A 20540-nucleotide genomic window follows, 5' to 3' on the forward strand; every position below is an offset into this window, starting at 1 on the left:
ACATCATCGTGTTCACTGGATCTTAATGCTCGATAAGCTAACATGCACCGGGAGAACAAATATGGGAAGACGTAAACAACTATACGAGTGCACACACACACGACAAAAAAGGCAGGGGGACAAAAATATAGCACCTGAGTGAGCATAATCCTTCAGGATGTGCAACCAAAGTGTGACACAGCGCCGTCATTTATCTGTGTTTACTGGCTGCAATGGAAACAGATAACTAATATTGACACTGATATGCTGTTCGTTTGCCATTTCAGGAGATTCATGCTGCATGAAAAATGTATCAAGACACTTCTTTTGTACCTACGAAACCAAAATACCCATCAGAATGACTCATGAGAACGGCATTTGTCCATCACATCAAAGCTTGGTGTACCTGACCTGCAGGCAGATATTGACCCAAACAGAGTTAAGGAGAGAGCACGAGCGACAGACACACACCAGATAGAGAAGTTCATTAGTGAAGTGCACAGTGAAGTTTGAACCCATCTCTTGTGACTGGAGCATATGTTCATATTTGTGAACACAACTTTGGGGAGTTCATAAAGGTGTGAGTTTCTGGCTGTGTGCTGTTGGTCCTTGTAATTTGTGATGTGGGAAACACTGACATTGTATATGTGTACCCTGATTTACTGCAGCACGCTTTCGATCCAACTCAGTGGAGACAGACGGCTGAGTCATGCACGCTTCTGCGCCAGTGTGTTGATATGCAAAGTTTCACAATCATTCTGCACAGACTGTGTGTGTGTGTGTGTGTGTGTACGCCTTGCTGCAGAGTCCCTGCTGACAATATTCAATCTTGATTTGCTGCCATGAGGAGAGAACTTTCCAAAAGTTTCCTTCCGGCTATAAAATAGTAGCACAGATGCTTTTGTTTTATAAAGATGGATATTTGCAGCAGCGTTAGCTCGAGTACTCTGCTAATTGTTGCTTCTTGAGATTAGTTTAATGGCTGGTTTCAACGTGCAGCTAATCAATACTAATCCCTGTCCCCCCCACTCCCCAAAGTGCTGTGTCCTGCAGACAACCTTGCTGTTAAGAATATTCCCTCTTTATCTCTTCAATTATTTATTAATTCACTTATTACTTGCTTTTTTTCTTCTGCTCACAAACAAACAGATCCTCAGCGAATGAACGCGCGGAGCCAAGTTGAGATTTTTTTTCACGCCACCCCTCTTCTACCAAAGCCATTAACCAATCCCTGGGCCCGTAATTAGGACTGCCATTTTGATTGAGCGTGCGTGTCGCTCTCCAAATGAAACAACACTGTAATTATCTCATTATGCCTTGGCCTCCATCACTGACAACGCCAAATATTATCATATTAATGGCTGAAGGCAGAGGCTGATTCTAGATAAAACATTTGGAGGAGTGAGGGGGTGGGGGACTTCAGGTTTGTTGAGGAGCAGTTTGACAATTCAGCAGGTTGCTTTTCTTTCCAAGCAGTGACAGAAGGGGGAGAGAGGGATATACACGAGTGTGCCTGTGTCTGTATCAGCACGCACATTTGCATGTCCTGTCCTCTCCGTGTATTTGTATTTGTGTACATTTACGTGTGTGTGTGTGTACGTGATGTACACTCCCCTGTTGTCATCAACAGCTAATAACTGCTGCTGATTGCCTGTCTAAGAGTCTGAAGCCGGCTGCATTAACACGATGCACCTAATCCACGGTGATGCACAATTATCTGAATAGAGCGGTGCAATGAGACCATTTGTGATACGGAGAGAGAACGAAGAGTCGCAGCTGAACAGCTGAGAGGCAGAGTTAGTATTTCTGAGATTATATCTGATGCCCAATTTTTCCTCTCAGATCTAAGAAATTATGTCAGGGTGTGTGACAAAAGAAACAGTGTTCTGAAGTTGTAATAAAGCAGAGTTGGCTGGATTGTGTAGGGAACTATGTACTTTGATTTTATTCACACAAATGTTTTCATATGTGATGTGTGGAGGTCTCTACTGGGCCTCAGTCTGACAAGTGAATTCTCCAGACTACAGCTCATCAATAAATCAAAATACGGGCGTATTTTGCTACGTTAGCTCAAACACAAAACTTGATACCACTTGAATCAGATGAGTTATTTCTTCAAGTATCACATTTCATCCATATTTCAGAGTATCTGACTATGCAGGTTGATCTGACGGTGCACTGAGGGAAGGAAAACTGGAGGAGGAGGGAGACTGAGGGAGGAGTGGGAGAATATGAGACACAGGAACAGGAAATGAAAGATGCGTCAGAAGACAGAATGAGAGCAAAGCCAAACAGCAGCACAAACACGGAGATGCAAACTTGGAGAAGAGCAAAAGAAAGAGCAGGAGAACTAGAGTGAGAACAGAACCAATATGAAAGGGAGAATGTGTGAGAGAAGCAACTATCCTGTGGTGTTAGCCAGTGTGAGGGCACACTAATTAGGAAGCCTGTGCCGCCGGCAGGTTGGGTGGCTTCTTTACGCTGTGGCTAGTTGATTTAAACACAACACGCTGCGGGGAAAACTGCTCAGGAAGGCAGGTTTTTCTGCTGTCTGCGTGCTGGAGGTAAGCACACATCAAAGTGCATCGTCAATGTTTAGTTTCCTGGTGTAACACCGGGAATGGAGTTGGACAGAAACTCAGCGGAGCTCTAAAATGGAGGCAAAGGGGGAAACAAAGAGGTTTTTCTGGCTGGCAAAAAATGTACTGCTTTATCAGTACTACAGCTGAACTCTGAATAATCTGACTGCAACCTGCAGCAAAGCATACTATGATGTTTCACTTGGACCAAAGCCATTCAGAACCACTAAAGTGCTTTTTGCAGAATACCAAGAGATTTAAATCAAAACCCCTGAACACTGATTTCTGATCGTTTGAAGAGCTAGTTTCACAAACTAGTATTGACAAATTAAAAGAGAGGAGGCTGCATCATTCTGACGTTTAGTCTCCAGAACGTGTCAAGCGCAAAAAAATATGAGCCTATACGTCTCCATTTCAAACTTAAAATGACTTGATAAAGGTGCTCCAAGGACTCCCAAGTTAAATGTAAAGAGTTACAAAAGAATTGAAACATTTTTAATCCTCTATTTACTTTTTCCTCAGAGAAATACTGTTCCTCCAATCTGCCACATTTATCTTTTTAACTTTAACTTTTCACAAAAGAATAAATCAATTTCACTTCACTGAACCCCCCCAAAACATTGCATATTAATAAAAACCACTCAAGTGAAACAGACGGAAGAAAATGTCTCTTTGTGATTCGTCCAAAATGGTCAACCGTTCGCTGAACGCCGTAAACTGCTGCATCTAAGATAACAGACACATTACTCATCATGAATGTTTCCTGTGCACAGCCATAAAAATTTAACTTGATTAACTCACAATCCAACACTAGCTTCCTGCAAGAGCCATTCTCATTTGTGTAACTGACCATGAACAAAACAAAAGCTGGAAGCTACTTGAACACAAAAACAGAAACATCTGAATTGTTCAGACAGAGAACCAATAAAGGATAATGAAACTTTAAGAGGCGCAAACATGTCTTAATATACAGTCTACATTAATGACGTGTTGTTTTCCAGGAGACACAATTATTCTTTCCTTCCTCAGGAAGATGCTACCTGAAAAATAAATCCAGGTGAAAACAAGGACATGTACTTTCTGTCTGCAAAACAGAAAAAGAAGAATTAGGATGTGCATTAATGGGAAGTCTACTTCTATAATACCTGCCTACATGGGAGTGAACCTGTGTCTTCTGTGCTGCACCAGAATGGAGGGAAGAAGAGAGAAACAAGGAAGAAAGCCATCCCTATTCAGGTCTCATAAAGGGACCACATCTACATCCAAAATTATCTTGTAGCTTCTTTGTAATATATTCTCACAATTAGTCACACTTGTCAAGAGTGATTAGAGAGTTGGACGTTGTCACAGCGTTGGATAAACTCGGTGCCTCGTGCCACCGCTTGAACCACGGTGGGAATTGGGGAGTATGCTCACTGAAGCGTCATTTACTTGACTTTACTTGTCGTAGCTTAAAAGCTCACCTTCACACCCCCCCCCCTTCGTTTTCTTAGCACAATGGTGCATTTTAAGAACACACCTCCTATGAGTCTTTACATCTCTCTGCTTTGGCCTCTCGCTTTTCTTTGCTGCTCTTTCATCTCATCTCTCTGTTTCTTGCAGCAGGTACAAAGAGTGTCTTCTGGCTAATAAAATTTGACAAGCATAGCTAACCTTTTTTTTTCCATAGGTCAGCCTCATAGCACAGCTCTAATCAAATGTGACGCCCATCACAGCACACACCTGCCATTAAAGGCCTAATGAAAACGTCCAACTGTAAATTAGTTAGACAGCAGTCGGAGTCTGTGGTCTGTGCAAACACTATGCATGGAAACGCATGCAGGTACGCACGCTTACCTTCAAAATCTCCTGGACAAAGTTAAATGAACATTAAGGGTTTTCAGAATAATGTGCACATTTCTTCCTCAGCATCATTAAAACGATGCAATGTAAAAGACATGCTGTTCCCTTGGAAACAATAAAAACCTATAAGGGAGCAGAAGGTGCTCTGAAATAGGAGAAGAGAAAACTATGCTTGTTGGCACTTCAACTTATAGATATACACACAGTCCCACACAGCCAGTCAGCTCAGCCCAGCAATTTTGTGCGGCGGTATGAAACCCAACGGACCACACACAGCATTGTTGCTAGGTTACGCTGGGCTTCCTCGCAGAAATAATACATGTGGGTGGTTATGTGTGGGTCTATTTCTGATGGTGAATGAAAGGCACAGGAGGAAAGTGGCGGTGGTACTGACCTCATGGCTGGCTGTGTGTTTTAACAGATGTACGGACTTTGTGAATGAACGCCCTGGTGCAAGCTGCAGGTGGCGAGAGGTGAATGGAAAGACTGCGAGGGGGCACGTTCAAGTGGCCGATGTGGGATGTGAAGGCGCGTGATGATGGGATGCAAATGAGCTCATCCAGCAAAGCCAGATAAGGAATTGTGTTAATACAACCTGGCTATTGGCCATCTTTCTCTCACTGAACTGTCTGAGTATAATTTTTCTGTTTTCATTCACTTTTTCTGACGTTTCACTGCGCTTGGTCTAATTTTACAGTCACAGATAGTTTCATGGGCAGGGCGAAAACTTGCGACTGTTAGGTTTTTGCAGGTTGCCTTGTTAATTTCCTATCACAATCCTATTATCTGCCACAGGATTAGCCTTCACGTCCGGTCCTTTTCGGTACAGTTGATGGTTAATTTTGGTTTTTAATGGGATTTGTTGCTCCATTATGTGAGTCCACACTTCTCTGAGTGTGACCGCCTACTAACAACATGATTGGACATTTATTTCTGTATTTCTTTGTCTCTGGGGACACCCTGACATACAGAGTTAATAAGCCAAAGAAGGCCCCTCATCCATCATGCTAATGCTAAGGACTATCTAATATACATTAAGAGAAAACAAGGGAGGGAGAATGGACAAGTGACACGGTGAAACAGACAGAGGGAGAAAGCAGGCTGGTAATGAAGTACCCACCACTAGTGGATGAGAGCTAAAGTGGTCAAACAGATCTGTCAGGCTGCTAGACTGTGGCTAATTATCCCTCCTCCTCTTTTGTCTGCATCCTCTTCTCTGTCACTTCTTCTCTCTTGAATTTACTCAGCCTATCGAGCACATTTTCTCTCTCTCTCTCTAGCGTTCCTTTTTGGCTCTGCCTTTCTTCCCTCTTTCACTGAAGTCTTTTCCTGCTTTCTCTCTTCTCCCTTTCCCTCCGTCTGTCACTTCTTTCCATTCCCATCTGTCTCCTTTCCATGTCCAACCTCTCCCTCTCTGTATTCTCTCTTTCTCTGGATTAGATTGGGTGTCTGGGGCTTAGTTTTTGATTTGCAAGTCAATTGTAATTTCTGTCAGAGTTTAAGTTGAGGAGAAATTTTAATGTGGCCTGTATTATTTCATACGGGAAATGATACATTTGCATAAGAATCCTCTCTAGATTTTCTCCTTTTTTCTCCCTCACATGCTAAAGTGGCTGCAAGTGAAACTATAAGGCTTTGAGGGAAAAAAAAAAAAACATCAGCGGTAATGCTTTATAATATGGAAAGAATGACAACGTTAATAGATCCTAACCCGAACTGTAGCCAGCGTTAACAGCAGTAAGAGGATCGGACAGCCGAATATTATGCTAAATTTAAACTTTTCATCAACTGCAGATGCATTTTTTTTTATTTCCTACTTATAATTGCCCTCGAAAGTTTCAACCATTCATTTGTTGCTATTGCTGCAGCTGTATTCTAGTCAGAAAATATCACATTTATATGTCCTGGTTCGATATGAACAAAGAGCAACAAAAAAAGGAATATTACGAAAACAATCTGGGTTCGGGATTCAACAAGACGAAGACTTCAGTGAGTGGCTGCAAATAATTTTTGTGAAAATATATTGTGTAATAATCATGATTATTTCTTGATTTTTGCGTTTTGATCACCATTGTTTCATCTTACTCTTGAACTTCGGCGTATTTCTATATATCAGTCATCATTTGACAGCCCCTCAGTCTATCTTGAGTAATTTCAGCAAAATTCATTTTGCATCCACGTCTGTATCTGCACACGATACATCTGCTGGTCTGAGAGCCCCGATGGCTTCAAATTCAAACAACATTAAATTGAAGAGTCGGCTGCGGAGGCAACCTTGTGCTTTCAGCGATGTGTTAAGCTGCACCTGGATGATTTATATATGGGCGTGAGCGTGTGGATGTATGTGAGGATTTATTAGTTGTCGAATATAGTCTTGAAACACATACTGAGCCTTTAGCTAAATTGTAAATGGAAGGGAAAACATGCCAAGCATTAGTATTCCTCCATATTTTATGCTGAAAACTCAAACTGACCCCAAAAAACTTTTTTGTGTCTGAACAGATTAATACTAACAAGTTTTCATTTTAAATATTTCAAGAAAAGGTAGACGTGATTTCAATCATGCTTTTATAGATTTTAGCTTTTTTGAAGTCAAAATGAGTGCAGGCACAACAAAAGAGTTGCATGAATGATGCATAGCACTATTATGCATGTGGTTGTGTGCTGCTTGGCAGACGATGAATGTAGATGTGCGGAAATATCCTCCTTCTCATGCTGGTCAAGCAATCCTTCCTGACCTTGTGTACAAGCACAACTTTGTGTATCTATGCAGCAGCAGATATGCAAATATCATTCACACACTGAGGTTATGTGGTAACATTAGGAGACAACCAGCTGAAATGCCTAAGTTTGCTCCTCGTAAGGAAACGATCAAGCCTCCATCGGCTCACCTGTCTGCTTGTGTGTGATGCTGGTTCTGCAGAGCCGCTGAGGGTTTGGGCTTGTTGACCTTTGCGTAGAGTCCGTCCAGGTCATCGGTGGAGGCCTGCAGTGGGTGAGGCCCTGCTGATGTTGTTGCAGGTGAGGGGGTGCGGCTAATGAATGTTTGAGGTGAGGGAGGCTGGCGGAAGTTAACGCGGGCGTAGTTGGGGTCGGAGTCGTCGTCTTCCACATCGGGGATGGAGGCCGGGTCAGGGGTGGTGTGGCCGGAGTGGATATCAGCATAACGTAGATCGTAGCTGTCAGGCAGAAGGTGAGCAGGCAATCAAATATGAATACAATCCAAAGACATTCTTAACTTAAATAAGAGTCTCTATAAAAATCTGTGAGCCTGCCCCGGCAGACAGACGTGCAGCTAACAAATCCAGCTCCGCAGTATTTGGAGTACCAGGTGGGTGCATGTTACTGCATCAGGATGATTCACAGCTTGTCAGGTAAGGTGTCAATCACTGACAAATGCTTTTTCGATGATTCTCAGAGCTTTCTGTGCTGTAAACCTTTTCACGTCTGTGATAGCCAACACTGATCCATACCCGTCTCTGTTGTCAGGCGCTCGGTCCACTTCCTCTTCGCTCAGGGCCTCCAGTTTACTTTTGGATGCTTTAGTTGCCTCTTTACTCTTGTCTTCTTTTTTCTTGCCAAACCTGGACAACACAAGAACATACAGATGTGCTTCATTTAAGTGCTGAATGATTCTGTGAGGATGAAGGCTGAGTGCATGCATTTCCTGCAGTCAGCATATACTTGATTTTTGAGGTTTACGTGCTGCGGTAGGATTCTTTATCAGGAGACTTCTATGATTGCACTCAAGAAACACAGCATGCCTACAACATGCATACACAACACACTCCACTTTGCATTGTTTTTCCAAATGTTGACACACACAAATACACGCTCCTTCGACAAGACAAAGTCATTCATACTTCATTGTGTTCATTAGTGGACGTGCCTGGAAAGAGACTGCTTAATGATAGATATGAGTATAAAGTCACAGCAGGCACTGACAAGCCACAGTGTGAGTGTGTCTGTGTGTGTGTGTGTGGGCACATGAAAAAAGGGTTACAGTTGTTGTGTAGCACTTGGAACATGAATATTTTAACATACTCTCCAATAAAATAGCAGTAACACCACACTGGGTTATATTTTCCTTCCCAACTTTGCCATTACAGCCATCATCATCATTATCATTCTGGAGCTTTTATTCTCTCATTTCACAGGAAAAACACACTTGTCACCTCCGTTTGAGTTTAAATGAAACCCTGCTTCACACTTTCCAGAAATTAACCGTGGCTTCCTTCTCTAAATAATTCATATTCTACCCCTCCACATCATCTTTGCCCGTCACCCTCTCTCTCTCTCTCTCTCTCGACTCCTTCGTTTCACCCTCCAACCTACTTCTTTTCTCTCTCGCCCTCTCTCCTCTCCTTCGAGCTCCTGCTGAGCCAATCTAATGTCTGTGTTTATCTCATTAACAGTGAGGCACTTCTTATTACTGCTACAGGCAGGTACGCAGGCTGAATGGTAACTCACTGGGCTGGCCGAGAGCAGCATGCAGCTGCAGAGTTGAAGTCGAACCTGGACGGGGATGTCATGTTGGCATGGCACCTTCCCACACGCCAGTTAGTGGCGTTTGGAGCAAATCTACTCACTTCTCTTACATCTGTGTGGGTTATTGTTGCCAGCAGCATGTAACGAAGGTAATCGAGTGATTTTATCTTGTTATAATCAGCAGTCATACTGAAGTTGCTTAAGTGGACAATTCATTACTGGACGATGCTCCAATCTCAGTTTAGCTTTTGCACAAGTGGTACTGAAAGGCAAACTACTGACTCCTCACAACAATGTTATATTTTAAACAATACTTCAACATCCTCAGTTTATCATGCACCAGATTTTTAAAGATCGAACCCACACAGGTGCTTATTCTGGGTGATAAAAACAAACCCCCCGCTCATTATTTTTATCGATACATCCAGTGGCAGTGCCCAACCTGAATCTGAGGCTGGGTGAGTGGAAACACCTGTGTGGGGGTGGAGAACCAGCTCCTCACAGGCTGCGTAGGCGGAGTGGAGCTACTCATGACCGCTAAACTGATGTTAATGTGGTTAATTGCCCCTAAAAGCAAAACTGAGACATTATGTGGAGCCATTTTAGGATTTTAAGTACGTCATCTGCAACATCCTAAAACAAATTTTATTTATTTTTTCACCTACAGGTAACACTGGTGGTGCTAAGCCCTCGCCTGAGAAACACACATACACACAGTGTGGGCGCTGCCGCATCTTTTTTCTTTTTTTCTTCTTCTTCTTGGCACTCTGTTGATTCTCTAAGCACTCCCATATTATGCCAGAGCCGCCAAACGCAAACTACCAATTACCTCGATGATAACCATATAGAATCCAGTAATGGTGAAAAAGGAATATCAGCACTATTCATCTCGGTATGCGACAATAGACATGTAATTATATTACACATAAATATATGATTATCCAAATTCTCAGGTTTATCTGGCTGAGCTGCCTCCTTATCACCACACACACACACACACACACACACACGCGCAGACACAGCTTTAATCAACATGCCGAGGGGGCAGAGGTCTACAGTTGGACCGATCATTATATCTGCATTAATTAGGAAAGGCTGTTTTTCTTCATGCATTGTCTGAAAGGAGATGGAGGGAAAAGGAAAGAGGGGGAGATGAAGAATGGAAGTGAGACTCCCAATTAGAGACATGTACCTGCCATGAGGGAGGTGATTATCCTCCACTCTCACGTCAACTTATCCCTTCTTCATCGCAAAAAGTCCCATATTTTCCATTGAGCCAGCTGTTTATTCGCCATCTCACATTCTTTCATTCTGTCTACTTTTTTTTTTTATTCCTTGTTCACTGCTCTTTGCTTTATTTATTAATTCTGTCTCTCCTTTGGATTTTTTCTGCTCTGTCACTCTTTTAGATATTTGACAGTTCATTTCCTGTTGAGTGCTGGATTAAAAAAAAAAAAAGAAAGAAAAAAGACAGCTCTAAAGTCTCGAAGCACAGAGATAAGTAAATGCACAAACAAATGAACTATAAACACACATTACTTGGTTAACTGGATTGCTCATACACACACACACTCAAGTAGACAGGGACGTACATCAACACAGAGAGAGACACACGGTTACTCTGTAGGGAACTACAAACAGTCTCATGGAATAGGACATCTCATTAACTTAGCATTATCTACAGACACAACCGCTCCATCAAACTCTCATTAGGGGGACGTAGGGGGTCCAGGTGAGTCAGGCTGCTCTGGTGTCCCATTTTATACACTCCCCACAGTCACACCAGCCACTGGGAACCATTACAACTGTGCTGCTGTCATCATTAGCTGCATAGGCCTGCCGTTGCCCTGCCATCACCTCTCCATGACCTCTTCGTCACACTGGCAACGCTTCGACGTCCATGGCAGCCTGAGATGACTCTGGACCGTTTCGTTTTTACTGAACTTTTCAGATACAATTAATGAACATGCTTCGATCCTTATCTCATCTTCTCCTCCTTCATTTGCCTGAATCTCCTCTTGCATCACCAAGAGTGAACTCTGCACTTCTCAAAGTCAACACCTTAGGCTCAGATGAATACAGCCAGCCAGCTGAGCAGGAAATTTGCTGCAAAGTAAGCAGGATGCTAAGAAGCTTGACTGCCTGTAATTAAAACAGCTATTGTCATTCTCATTACAGTCGAGGGGAGGACAAAGGGACTGACATGCATGTGCTCAGTTAGCCGGGCTCTAATGAGGCTCTATATCTAACATGGAGATCACAGCAAGCCAATGTGATGATGTCACCAACCAGACCTGTGCAATTAGCCTTCAGTGGAGGGGGGGCGGGGCCAGTGGAGCACAGGAGCTCACTCTGTTAGACAAACTTAACGATTATACATAATTGTCTTCATGCAGCGTGTCCAGTAACTGCAGCCGAAGAACTAAACAGAACTAAACATCTCCTCTCTCTGCAGACTAAATGGCGTCATTTTGGGCTTTTCCCCCATGAATCCTTCAAGATGCTGTCTCTTCCCTTCCGTTTCCCAGCATTAGCTGTTCTTTGTTTCCTGCAGTTGTGACAACAACTCCGGCAGTGTGTAGTGTGAGCTGAGTGTGTGTATAGTCTTAGTAAGCTTTCCTATCTGGTGCAGCATGGAGTCAGTGGGTGGCTAGTTATCGCCAGGCATAACAAGGGATGTGAGAAACCTGTCTGGCACCACGGATGTGTGTCCGCATGGAGGAAGACATGTTTTCAGAAAGAGGGCCAGGCTTTAATTGACGCGTGAGTACGTGTACATTTTTAGTTTTCGTGCACAACACCTTGGCATACAGCGTTTGAGGTGAGGCGCACACAAACTGAAGGGCTCATATTTGCAAAGAAGCTAGTTTAGTATCCTGTCTACCCTGAGGAGAGAGGGAGGAAGAGAGGGAAGCAACTTTTGTTATTGTAGGTCACTTTTCAGAAACCAGGTCACAAACGTCTTCATAAAACAAAACCAATAATAGACTGAAGCATGAAGTTATGCAAAAATAACTAAAATTAAATAACAAAAGAAAGCATATTATAGAATTAATTTAGGGGCAATCAAGGAAAACGTCTCAAGAAGCAAGTGAAAGCTTAAGATTTAAAGAGAATTCAACTAGCCTCTCTTCACTCCACAGCCTCAGGGGCCCTGACTGCAAAGGCTCGCTCCTCTCTCATTTTAAGCCGGGACTCTGGAGGTGCCAAAAGACCCCTGGCCATGGATCTTAAGCTACATACAGGCCCCATGTGGAATTAAAGTTCAGAAATATAAAAGTGCAGGCCATGACAGAGCCTTGAAAGTCATCTGCTGCATCTTAAAATGATTCCAGTTATGCGGCCGCAGATAAATGACAACAAGATCAAGAGTCCTCTAAATATTCTGTTGTTGGGTTTTCTGCCCAATTGATTTATTTTCCTCCTTCAAGTACACAAGCAACTATGTTGTCTACAGTTATGGATTGGTAAAAGCCTGGCATGCTGAGCTATGTAGCCTGTCAAAAGAGTTTAAGGTATATGAATGACTACAGCAGCTACACAGGCCTGAGGAGATAAAAGCGCGCATCGCAGCTTCACTGTGTTTAAATTTTGATTTCATGCAATATTATCACAGAAGGAAGAATGAAGAATATAAAACTGGCCTAATATCTTATTTACCTTGGAGAATGCATGGTGGAGGAAGACGAAGCAGCAAAAGAGGCAGAGCGGGAGAAAGAAAGAAGAAAACCGGGAAAGGGCAGAGTATAGAATGAGTAATAAAAAGGAAAATAAATGAGCAAAGTGAGAAACAGTGAGTCTTGGCTAAATAGCCTATCGGCCTTGGAGACTCAGGAGAGACACTAAGGATAAAAAACAGCCCGTGAAGTATGAGGGAAAGAAAGAAGAAGTAGGAGAAAGGAAGAGAGAAAAGAGAGATGAATTGGTGAGTCAAAGCTCCTGTGAAAGTGCAGCTCGACTGGGGAGGAATAAGGAGCTTAGGAATATATAGAAGCAATGCTGCTGCGTTCAGAGGCAGAGGGAGAACAGTTAATCAGCCAAGCAGAAATGTTATCGCAGTAATTAGATTGCTCTGTATGTATTTGTGGAGCAGAGCACATATCTCGGTGGAGTTTGCAGTAAGGAGAGAAAAAAAGAGAGCGACAGATAGAGAGAGGGTGAAAGAGAAACAAACCAAGGATCAGACAAAAAGAGAGAAAGAGAGAGGGGGGGGAGAGAAATGGGAGGAAGAGAGGGAGATTAACACTATAGAGGCTTGTGATGTAACACGGTGCCTCCTCCTGTTCTGGCAACACGACGCTGTTTCACTGTGAGACTAGTCGGAAAATATTCCAGGCTTGAAATAGACCGAATTACAGCGACAGCAAAAAATAGAAAACAAGACAACATCAGCTCTTTAAAATTGGTGAGGTTTCCTGGTGGAAATGAGGATCAGGCTACAAGTGGACTGACACCCAACTACGAAAGGTCACACCGGGTCACTGACACAAGCTGCGACTGACAACAACATTCATCAATCCTGGTCTACTCCTTTTCTTTCTTCCCCCCTCAGAAAGCCACACCTTTGTTCAATAATGAAAGCAGCCAGGAAGCCCTGAGTTTTCCCCACTGGGCATAATTAAATCTATTTATCCGACTTTCGTCTCACACGCGCTGCATGACAACAATCTGGCCTAAATCAGATTCCATTAACGGCTGATATTAGCAGCGACATGGCTGAGAAAGGAGACTGTGAGATAAAACTGCAGCTAAGAAAGATCCACCAAATGCTAATCGTAGTTAAAACAGCTTCATTTAGAGCATATTAATAATGTAGAGAAGAGGATGCGAGCGGAGGATTCATCCTTTGGTTCTTATTTTGATATCCAATACTTTGACTGCATGTTAACTCAATTTCACAGCAAGAGCCTGAGTAAATTATCTCTCATCGGCCTGTGAAGTCGATGACGATGCTGCAAATATATGATGGTCAGAGTAGGCAAAAGCATTTTAATTTCTTTTTCTCAATGACAGATGGTGGAGAGAAGACGGCAAGCAGGCAGGTACGAGCTCATAGCAGGTAGTTCCCACAGGAGCTGAAAACAGATATGGAAAGATTGTCTTAATCAACGCCTGGCCATTCCCTCGAGAGCTGATGGAGCTGGAAAAAAGAGAGAGAATGACGCAGGGAGGCAAAAAAGAGGGGCCGCCTGCTGAAATACGGGCTTCGTGTTAATTGTTTCGCATTTCAATGTGTGGCATATTGTAGCAATTCTACACCAAATCCGTCACCCTTGACAATTTGTCCTGTCTTTTCTCTTCCCATCCAACTTCTGTCAGGGGAAGCCATTAATATTCGATGTGGCTGCCGGGCTGCACGCCTCATTCTAACGCCCAGTGCAGAACGTACATGCATCTTATCTACTAAACGGACAGCAAACAACCAGGTGCTAACTGCTGACCCCTCCACACCCCTGCACTTTAAAAAAGCCTCTGCAGTGAGATCCTACAAAGAGACCACAATGCTTGTAACTGCAGTGAGAAACGAGATAGCTTATCTAAAGGGTGAGATAGTTTGAGACTCAGCTAGTAAAGCAGCAAAGCTGTGTATATGTGCATTTGTATAGGTGAAGTATTTAAATATATTCATTGATGCGAGCTACCTGCTAAGTCTTTTTCTAAATTCTCCACATTTCTCAGCTGGAGGCTGAGAGACAGGCCAGGTCCCCATGACTCCAGAAGAGAGCCACTGGCAGGCTGGGAAAGGTTAGACTCTTGGCTCTTCTGGCCCTCCACACATCCCCGGACAAGAAACACTTAACCTTCTCCGTCTGGAAAGCCGAGGTCACACTCTGTGTGTGTGTTTTTAGTGGGAGATATGTGAGGGGGCAGACGTCGAGAGAAGAAAGTGTGTGTGTCATTAGCAGACCTTAAATGACAGAGGAAGTCCATCCATCACTCATGGCATGAAGATGACTGGAGAGGACATAACCACCGTTGGAGGTGTAATCGCTTCCTGGCGCCCTGCACTTTGCGTGCATGTGTGCGCATGAGTACGTAAGATCAAATGCTAATTGGTCCTGACTGTTTCCTGTGGCCACATGAATACCTTTAATTGGCCGGTGAATGATGGGCAGTCGGCCGCTGAAATGCCGCTGAGCTGACTGGCCCATACGAATGTGTCTGCACTTCAAACAGTCTGTCCCTTAGGGTCAATTCAAATGTCATAACTCGATAGGAACTGATGGATCATGAAACTGATCGACACAAATGGAAGTCTCAGATCACTGGCTCATCTGAAAATTACCTTCGGGCTAATAATTCTCTGTACAAATGTGGGTATCATGTTCCTCAGCTGGATGAGTCACATCGTTACCGGTAAAAATCTGAATTAAGAATTTAATTTCTCAATGAGATATCTGCTGTTTGAAGAATGTGACAGTTACTTTGGGCTAATGATTGTTGTTAAAACTTTGGAGAACATTACAGAGGGATTATTTTTCCGAAGATTGCTCCTTACATAACTGAGGATGTAAATCAATAATGAAAATGAATATAGAGAAGATAATGTGATTGACTATAGACGCTAAAAAGCCTATAATTAAACTGTATAGACTTTATGGCCCCCAGACTTCCTACTGTGAAAGGAGAAAGGGAACAAGTTGTTTAAAAGCATATGAGTAAAATAGTTAATTCCTCATCTGCTCTGCTGAGCTCCCTTATGGTCAGCCTGCAGTGAGTCAGCAGTCCCCTTCCTGCTCGATCCCACAGCTGAAGAAGAGGGAAGGAAGCAGGTGTAACCAGGGCATGAAATACAAGGAATAAAAAAGCATTTTGTTTGAGAAAGGAGGAAGGGAATTTCAAGGGTGAGGCATGAGCGTCACAGACCAAACGAGATAAAGCGGAGGGAAAGAAAGGTGGAGACTGCCCCTTTATCAGCTGATATATATGCATGAGGATTTCCTCATCATCTCCACCGTCAATTCCCCATTCCTCTGATATTTGACTGGCAGCTCACATCAATGCCAATATAGCCACACATCATTTCAGGAGAGCTGCCCATCACGCTGAATGGAGGGTATAAATGGAGGAAAAAAGTTAATTTGTTTTTCAGGCAGCTGCTGACAGTGATAGCGTCCGTGTCTGTTCGCCTCCATGGAAAAGTTGTAAATTAGAATTGTGTCTCAATAGCAAGAACAGGAAGCTGCTTCTTCTGCGCAAAATCTCATTTTCAACAACTGTAAAAATACTTTCCAGCCTTTTATATTTAGCCAACCAGCAGGAGTTTTACAGGGAAAGAAATGTGCACAAATCTGAACAACGACAAGAAATGGCTGTTATTTTAAGCAGACGATGGGTGACTACCTGCCTGCCTTTTACAGTGTTTCAACGCTGTGACGCACTCCTGGGGTTTAGGGGCGACGGCATGAGGAATTTTACGGGCAAATAAGCTTGAAAGCCACAATAGAAAACATAAATAAACTGAAGAAACGAAAATATGCATCTAACCTATCCAAACACATACATATACAAATAATCATTTCCAGATTCCCATAATTGCAGGTTGAAGCCAACAGCAGAAAAGAGGTGATATTAGCTCTCAAGTGGGATTTGCATGATTGCCGTCTCCATTTCATTTTTTTTTCCCTTCCATCTTTTTAGCCTCTTCCTATACAAATGCTGCAGGTTTTAAATGCAGAAGGGGGAAAATAGGCGCAGCGGTTCCACATTCCCTGTGCACATGTGTTCAAGGCAGCCTTGATTAGTAAGCCAGAGCAATGCTTTCTATACATGCCAAGACTGGCAAAGAAAGGGATTTGTGGTTTTGCATACATTATTTATGGAAAGATAAAGAGATGAATAGAGATGAAGAGAGGGAGTGAGAGAATGTTTCTCCACGGGAGATAGGTGTGTCCTGTGTGCTAAATGCATGGCCTAATGCATATTTTACAAAAGAGAATACAAACATTAATAAATACTCTCTTCAAGACTCCACTCAATATCACTGCTGCTAACAGCCCTTAAATGCCAGATGAGATGGTGGATCAAAGAAATCCACCTGCAGTGCATTAACCAACGGTGGGATTAGGTAATGCACCTTCAATTTACCCCCATCACAGCTTAGAGTCGCTGCTAAGACACCCACACAAACATGTCAGAGGGATTTTGGTGTGTCTAAGTAGCACAGCTGACAAACAGGGCCTGTTCAAATACTTGTCTATATCTATATTTGCTTCATAGTTTTTCTTTCTTTCATATTTTTCTATTTATAATTTCAAAGCCACGACCCATAACACTTTCAGGTCTCAATATCACCAGTAAAAGAGTGACTATATAATGGATACAGCCTTTCTATAAAAGCTTTTATATTTGCCAAACTAAACATCTATTACCTCAGGCTCCCACGGAAACACATAGGAAATGATAGGTTTCATTTTCCTTGAACAAAAATGGAGCCATTACTGTGTTACGAGCAGTGATGGCCATCAGGACACAACAGAGCAGGGAAGAGCAGCAGCACAAACTTCACAGCGAGCAAATCTTCTTGTTTGTTTAATTGGCAGGAGGTCACAAAGCTCCCATTAGCACATTTCATTAAAAAAAAAAAAAACAAAACAAAAAACCACGCACATTCAAGTGGGAAAGCCCATTGTGTCTAAAGCTGCCTGGTTAAATCAACAGTTCATTCAAGGACAAAGAGAGGGGGGCGAGGAAAGACACACTCCAGTATAGGCCTGAGTGAAGAATAAATTAAAAAAGGTCAAAAATGGCATGACAGAGTGGGAAAGAAGACAAGAAACAGAGACATTTCAGAGTGCAGAAAGGAGTGAGCGCTTACCAAGAAACTAAAAACAGGCAGTAGGGGCACAGGGAAGGGAACGAGGAGGAGGAGTACACAATAACAGTCGTAATCCATCAGAAATCATCTTGCATCTTGGGCCCCTCAACTTTGACAACAAGGCTTTGGTACAGCCCGCCAGTGACTGCATTTCAACCCTGCACATCCTGCTGCTCTGCGATAGGATAAGAGCGGAACGGACGGCGCTAATTGGCTTGCTTCCCTGTCGGATTTCTTCAGCGCAGCAAACGGAGAAGTGGGGGAGAGGATATATCATGTTGTATGTGGATTTGTAAACAGAGGATCAAAACGCCAGCTTTCATGTCCTTTAAATTGGTGGAGGGATGTTTGTGCGCTGTCACAGTGGGACGCCGGCTGATAGCGACAGCTAAACATTGATCCTGTCTGACTGAGTGACTGACGGGAGGGGAGGGGGAGGCAGACGGGATGTGTCACAGTGGCCAGCAGGGCCCGTGCGGGAGTTGAGCAATGATACACCCTGTGATTGGTGGCATGCACTCAAACAGAAAGCCACACAAATCTGAGGAGAATAAACAGAATAAAAATAAACACGGCTTCATCATTGAGCCGCTGTCATTTGGGAGAAAGACTTGTTAGTCACAAGCTATATCCTTCAAACCCTGACCTCCTGATTAAGTCAAGCTGGATCAGGCCATAATATGTCTAATCCTCACACAAAAATAAGACAGTGTTTGAGCTCTGGAGTTGATGCCACGTCAAACTCCCCAAAGCTGACAAACTTGTAAAAATATCACAGTGCAGAGGGAAGTCAAGGCGAGCCTTTACGGGGAAAAGAAAATAATAGCATTGGCAAGAGTTTCACTGAAATCAAAAGGTCCAATGTGAATATGCTTGTTTGATGAAGACATCTGAGAGCTTTGACCAGGTTATTCTCTTTGTTCGACACGAGTGCACGGATGCAGAGCAGAGTTCCAGTGTTAGCCTTTCTGCGGTCTGGCGGCGGCGCGGCCCCTGAGGCGACGTTCCAGGCGAAGACTTCACTGCTGTCTGCTGAATACAGACAAGACAGGCAGTCAGCCTCTGCTGAAGAAGGTCTGAAGGGCACTGCAATTTGTCTTGGCTTATTTAGCAATCAGCGGGACGAGATGCAAACAGTACTTTGAGAGGGTGGTGATGGAAAGGAACAGAAGCCGCCATCTGAGTCCGGCTCACTTCGGGGAAACAGGAGCATGTGCAGTGTGAAAGGCTGAAAACTGTCCTCAGTCCTAACCATGCAGCACCTTCTTGGCCAATAACTACCACTTTGTGTAATTTGTTGCTCGTCTTATTCCCACATGCTGCAATTTATCAAAAATGTTGGCAGCTTACCAAGTGGCTGATGTTAATATCAAAGTGTGAGAGAGAGAGAGAGAAAAAAAAAGCACCCTCTATTCTGGATCTTTTGCTCTTATCTCATGGTCATTATCGGCAGATAAAGTTGGACCAGTCCAAAAATGTATGAGCAGGGTTAATGGTGTTAAAGACAGGAGCTCCATTCAATAAAGAGAATATGGATTTAACATGTGATTTCCAGAGGTCACCTTACAGCCAGCTGTTTGCTACAAACTGCTGCCAAAAACAACTTGGTCCTCAAACACAGGCGCTACTGGAGATAAGCTAAACATTTCTGGCCTCTGAAAGGACAGGGCCGCCTTCCAACGTTTGTTGTGCTAGCTGCTGTTGCGCACACTTCCATTGCAGAGGTAAATTGAGGTCATATGTTTATAATTTGCCCTTTTCCTAATGCCTGCTATTGGAGTAAAATAACATTTGAGAGCTGCAATTAGATTGAACCGTGCAATACTCCAGCTAATTAAGTCATATTTCAAGTTCAATAACGATCAAGTCGGCCAGATAAAGGCCAGAGAGAGAGAGAGGCTGACATTGTCCAACAATCTGGAGGCTTTTTACAACAATACTCCATTCTGATGTTGAGTTAGGAAAGCACTGAGTGACTGTGCTTAGATCAACAGACAGAGCGCTTTTGATTGTTGCGGACTGAATGGCCCAATTAAAAAAGGTTGAGGGTGTGAATGGCAGCATTCACATCCGTGTGAAGGAGTTGGTGGATCTAATGGTGGATGTAGTTGTGAGCTTCTTGACTTTATTTTGCAAATGCTGCCAGCTCTTGCACATTCCTACTCATGCATTTTAATTAATATGCATTATCTTGAATTATGAGCAATGCTAAATTAATCATTAATTATTCACGTTGTGATCCCGGCCCAGCTGCCACATACTGAGCTCCTGCATATGCAGCCTCCCTTTGCACTTAACTGCCTTTACTGGCATTTAACAAGATCATCATCTCAAGGGTTAAAACTACAGATTTCCTCACAGTCAAAGAAATAAATAGTGTGCAACATAATCATTAAAGCCTGAGGCGATGTGGAGGATCGCTCCTATACGGCTCCTGAGAGCAGAGCTTTGATTAGTGCAGTGAACGGCAGCACGGTGTTCCCACGCTTGGTCTGGTTAAGGACTAGTCTAGTATACAACACCAAGTGTGAAGAAACAAGCTGTTCATTTTGAAATCAGGCTACATCTTGAATTTGTGTTGCCCGCTGAGGCTTTGGGCTGCGTTGATGTGTGTTCTATCAAGCGAATTGTGAAGCTTTATTTAAGCTAACCTTTGCAGGGCTGCCGTAACAAAGAGAATAGTCATACAAATATCCCCTCACCACCATAAAAACACAGCGAGGGGAAACGGTCCTGTATGCTCGTGGAGTATAGACGCTGAGATCGCCTTCCAAAATTCATATAAACACAATCTGTCACGCAGCTAGCAGTGTCATCTTCTACATATTTTCCTC

The 20540-nt window shown here is 43.2% G+C and overlaps 1 protein-coding gene across 3 annotated transcripts in view; it reads right to left on the minus strand.

Moving 5' to 3' along the window:
* The window catches only part of pard3ba (par-3 family cell polarity regulator beta a), a 123974-nt gene that overhangs the window by 27028 nt on the left and 76406 nt on the right, over positions 1–20540 (minus strand). For all 3 annotated transcript variants that reach the window (XM_029520436.1, XM_029520445.1, XM_029520427.1), the window contains exons 20-21: positions 7874–7984; positions 7292–7579 (exon numbers count right to left, since the gene is read on the minus strand). In XM_029520436.1, coding sequence (XP_029376296.1) covers positions 7292–7579; positions 7874–7984 — 399 coding nt within the window. The remainder of the gene's footprint in view (positions 1–7291; positions 7580–7873; positions 7985–20540) is intronic.

Source organism: Echeneis naucrates, chromosome 2 (assembly GCF_900963305.1).
Source record: "Echeneis naucrates chromosome 2, fEcheNa1.1, whole genome shotgun sequence".
NCBI lineage: Eukaryota > Metazoa > Chordata > Actinopteri > Carangiformes > Echeneidae > Echeneis > Echeneis naucrates.